Here is a 4,802-nt window from a genome sequence, read left to right as displayed (position 1 = left end):
ACAGCCCTAAGGACCTGGTGCACCCCAGCCAGGGCCCCTGGCTGTCCTGTCCGCTTGGTCCCCAGGGAGAGGGTCTGTACATGGCACCTGGCCCAAGCATCCCCAGACGTGGAGTGCTTCAGGCCCTTATCCGCCCAGGGCTTTGGCTGGAGGTGCTGTAGAGAGATGCCAGCAGGGGTGGGGCTAGTGTGCTTTGTGATGGGGCTCCAGCCAGCCCTCCGCAGTGGGGAGCCAGCCAGCGGGAGACAGGCTGCTTGGCAGGGTTGTGTGCCCCATGCCTGCCCCCCTGTCCGGCTGGACAGACCCCTGCACTCATGGCAGTTCTTGGTGGGAGTGTGTGAATGTGGATGTGAGTGTGTGACTGGGCCTGTGATGCTGTATTAGTGCTTGTGAATGAGTGTGTGCGGGGGTGTGACTTCATGGGACTCAGTGTGTGTGTGTGCGGGTGTGACTGCATGGGACCCAGGGGTAGTGTGTGTGTGGGTGAGTGTGTGACTGTGTGTGTGAGTGTGTGACTGTGTGCGTGGGTGCCGCATGGGGGATGGGGGAGCAAAGCCTTTTGAACACGAGTTTATTACATCAAGAAGCAACATGAGCCGTCAAGGGCATCTCATCGATCGGCTGCGTCAGCGTCCAGCGAGTCACGTGGGGGCAGGTGGCTGAGTGACACAGCCCTGGGACTGGAGTGCGAGGGGAGGCTGCCTGGCGGCTAGGCCACCGGCTGGCTCACTGCCGTGGGGATGCAGTGCTGCTGCTAATGCCGAGGGAGGCTCCGGACATAGAGCTGGAACCAGCAGTACCAGCTCCAACCCACGCAGAGCAGTGGAGGTGCTGAGCGAGTGGGACTTTGTGGCTGGAGGTGAGGAGGGCGGGTGGGTGGCTTGTGGCCCTGCTCCTTGTCCTCTGGGGCTTGGAGAACTACGTCTGCCTGCTGTCCCAGCTGAAAGGGATGCATGGAGCAGGAGTAGGCTGGGCAGGCGTCCCCTTGCATGGGGTTTGGACAAGCCTGGGGGATGCGGATTGGTGCAGGAGGCTGCACGGCTCCACCACTGCCTCAGTGGGTGTCTGGGTGGGACCGGCCGTGGGAGCGTCTCCCACTGGTAGCGACAGCGCTGCTCCTGTCGGGACGTCCCCTCCCCGGGTATTGCTGTGGGCAGGGCATGTGCGTGTGCCCCAGCGAGTGTAGCATGGGGCACGGATGCTGACCTGGCGCTTGGCTCCCAGACAGCTGGGACCTCGCCATGCCTGTTACCAGCCTGGGGGCGTGGGGGCTCGGAGCAGGAGCAGCACCTGCCTTGCTCAGCAGAGGCTGATTGCTGATGACACCACTATCCTCCCCACCCTCTCGGGAGCCAGCCTCAGCCTGGGCTCACTACTGAGAGCTGCCCCGGAGCAGAGACCGGATGGGGGGTTCCCTGTTTAAGGGAGCTGCTAGGGCCAAGGTTGCTGTGGGAGCAAGTCTCTGGCTGAGGCAGGTCGGGGAGGGTGAGGTAGGCTGTGTTCTGGAAGGTGGGACAGCTCCCTGCCTTCCCCTTGCTGATGCCTCCCCATGCTCCCCCCGCTGATCATTAGCTGGAGCCCCTCACCGCAGCGTCTGGGCTGCACAGAAAGGCAGGATCAGGGAAGTCAGAGATAGTGGGAAGGGAGGAGAAGCTGTTCCTGGCTCTCCCGGGGGCCTGATGGGTCTTCAAGGAGAGCCCCACAGCCAGGGGCCATGGCTGGCAGCGTGTCCCCGCCGTCCGAACCCCTCCAGGTTCCCGCTCCACAGCTGGGACTCCTTGGGGGCTGCCAGGAAGAGCCGCCAGCTGGCCCCCACCACCAGCCATCAGGAGGCTGCTCCAAGAAGAGAAGCAGAGACACAAACAGCTGGTGGGGGCGGGGGACTGCGCTGGGCAGCACTGAGCTGGACCAGGCCCACTGCCAGGCTGGGGGGCTGGTGTCCCATGGGGGAGCTGCCCCTCTGGCTCCAAGTGAGAGATGTGCGGGGGGCCTGGCCTGCAGCTCCCCCTCCTGCTGAGCTCAGCTGCCCCCGGCTCCAGGCTGACTGCGCCAGTGTGAGCAGGACCTCTTCATCCAGCCGCACAAGGCCTCCCCGCCCCGCCGTGCCCAGGCTCTGCCAGGCTGCCTCTGTCCGGGGCTCAGCCCCACGAGGAGGCCCTGTGCAGTGCCAAGGATATGCCTGTCCCCTGTGCCCAGGGGCAGAGGGCTCTGCGTGGCAGGGCGTAGCCTCGGGGGTCCCACTCCCCAGGAGTGGGTGCTGAAGCTGTCTGTCTGTCGCAGGAGGAGGAAGCCGGCCGGGCCCCACGTGCCCCTGCGATGAACATCAGCCAGGGAGCGGGCACGGTGCCCTGCAGCAGCCTCCCGCCCGCCGAGGGCAGCTGTGGGTGGGGCCCCTGGCCCAACAGGACCGAGGGGGCCCTGCAGCTGCCCACCTTCTCCCCCGCCGCCAAGGCCCGCGTCATCCTCACCTTCGTGCTCCTCACCATCTCGGCCGCCGGCAACCTGGCGGTGCTGTGGGCGGGCGCGGGCGGGAGGCGCGGGAAGCTCTCGCACATCCACCTGCTCCTGCTGCACCTGGCGGCGGCCGACCTGCTGGTCACCTTCGTGGTGATGCCGCTGGACGCCGTCTGGAACATCACGGTGCAGTGGCAGGCAGGGGACCTGGCCTGCCGCCTCCTCATGTACCTCAAGCTGCTGGCCATGTACGCCTCGGCCTTCATCACCGTGGTCATCAGCCTGGACCGCCAGGCGGCCATCCTGCGCCCGCTGGCCATCGCCCAGGCCCACAGGAGGAACCGCCTCATGCTGTACGCGGCCTGGCTGCTGAGCGCTGGGCTCTCCCTGCCCCAGGTACCCGCTGCCCCTCAGCCCCAGGTACCCATCAGTCCCCACCCCTCAGGTACCAGCTTTCTCTCCCACCCCAGGTACCCACCGGTCCCCACCCCTCAGGTACCCGCTGTCTCTCCGTGCCCTAGGTACCCGCCGGTCCCCACCCCCAGGTACCCGCTGCCCCTCCGTCCCAGGTACCCGCTGTCTCTCCATGCCCCAGGTACCCACCGGTCCTCACCCCCAGGTACCCGCTGCCCCTCCGCCCCAGGTACCCGCTGGTCCCCACCCCCAGGTACCCGCTGTCTCTCCCGCCCCAGGTACCCGCCAGTCCCCACCCCTCAGGTACCCGCTGTCTCTCCATGTCCCAAGTACCCACCGGTCCCCACACCCAGGTACCCGCTGTCTCTCCATGCCCCAGTACCCGCCGGTCCCCACCCCTCAGGTACCCGCTGTCTCTCCCACCCCAGGTACCCACCGGTCCCCACCCCTCAGGTACCCGCTGTCTCTCTGTGCCCCAGGTACCCACCGGTCCCCACCCCCAGGTACCCGCTGTCTCTCCCGCCCCAGGTACCCGCCGGTCCCCACCCCCAGGTACCCGCTGCCCCTCCGCCCCAGGTACCCGCTGTCTCTCCGTGCCCCAGGTACCCGCCAGTCCCCACCCCCAGGTACCCGCTGTCTCTCCATGTCCCAGGTACGTGTCAGTCCCCACCCCTCAGGTACCCGCTGTCTCTCCATGTCCCAAGTACCCACCGGTCCCCACACCCGGTACCTGCTACCCCTCCGCCCCAGGTACCTGCCGGTCCCCACCCCTCAGGTACCCACTGCCCCTCCGCCCCAGGTACCACCGGTCCCCACCCCCAGGTACCCGCTGTCTCTCCCACCCCAGGTACCCACCGGTCCCCACTCCACAGGTACCTGCTGTCTCTCCGTGCCCCAGGTACCCATCGATCCCCACCCCTCAGGTACCCACTGCCCCTCCGCCCCAGGTACCCGCTGGTCCCCACCATCTAGATACCTGTTGTCCCTCCCGCTCCAGATACCCGCTGCCCATTCGCCCCAGGTACCCACCGGTCCCCACTCCCTAGGTACCCGCCAGTCCCCACCCCCCAGGTACCTGCTGCCCCTCTGCCCCAGGTACCCACCGGTCCCCATCATCTAGATATCCGCTGTCCCTCCTGCTCCAGATACCCGCTGCCCCTTCGCCCCAGGTACCCGCCGGTCCCCACCCCCATGTACCCACTGCCCCTCCACCCCAGGTAACCTCCAGTCCCCAGCCCCAGGTACCCACTGTCCGTTCGCCCCAGGTGCCTGCTGGTCTCCACCCCCACGTACCCGCTACCTCTTCGCCCCAGGTGCCCACCGGGCCCCACCCTTAGGTACCCACTGCCCCTTTGCTCCACGTACCCACCGGTCCCCGCTCCTCAGGTACCCGCTGTCTCTCCCGCCCCAGGTATCCGCTGGTCCTCACTCCCCAGGTACCCTCTGTTTCTCCTGCCCCAGGGACCTGCCGGTCCCCACCTCCAGTTACTCACTGCCCCTCCACCCCAGGTACCCTCCAGTCCCCACCCCCACGTACCCGCCACCTCTCCAGCCCCAAGTACCCGCTGGTCCCCACACCCAGGTACCTGCTGTCTCTCCGCCCCAGGTACCACCGGTCCCTACCCCTCAGGTACCCACTTCCCCTCCACCCCAGGTACCACCGGTCCCCACCCCCAGGTACCCGCTGTCTCTCCCACCCCAGGTCCCCACCGGTCCCCACCACCTAGATACCCGCTGTCCCTCCCGCTCCAGATACCCGCTGCCCCTTGTCACGGAGTCACCGGGCGATGCTCTGGAACTGCTCCCCACAAAGCCAGTCAGGACTTTGGGGAGCCTCCTCTCCCTTGGAGCAGACTTGTTCAGGGCAAGAAGCTCACACGTCTTCACCTCCTGGGTCTCTCCTTGGAGCATTCAGCATCCTCTGCCCCTCCGTG

General features: G+C 67.1%; 1 protein-coding gene across 1 annotated transcript in view; it reads left to right on the top strand.

Annotated features, from left to right (window-relative positions):
- Nucleotides 1-2,316: 2,316 nt before the first annotated feature.
- Nucleotides 2,317-4,802, top strand: part of LOC116833066 (gonadotropin-releasing hormone II receptor-like) — a 6,471-nt gene continuing 3,985 nt past the window's right edge. Inside the window, exon 1 of the mRNA XM_032794283.2 lies at nt 2,317-2,850. Within this exon, the coding sequence (XP_032650174.2) occupies nt 2,317-2,850 (534 nt within the window). The remainder of the gene's footprint in view (nt 2,851-4,802) is intronic.

The sequence above is a fragment of the Chelonoidis abingdonii genome, chromosome 9 (assembly GCF_003597395.2).
Source record: "Chelonoidis abingdonii isolate Lonesome George chromosome 9, CheloAbing_2.0, whole genome shotgun sequence".
Classification (NCBI taxonomy): Eukaryota; Metazoa; Chordata; order Testudines; family Testudinidae; genus Chelonoidis; species Chelonoidis abingdonii.
The sequence above is the reverse complement of the archived record's forward strand: the minus strand, read 5'-3'. Positions and strand labels throughout refer to the sequence as shown.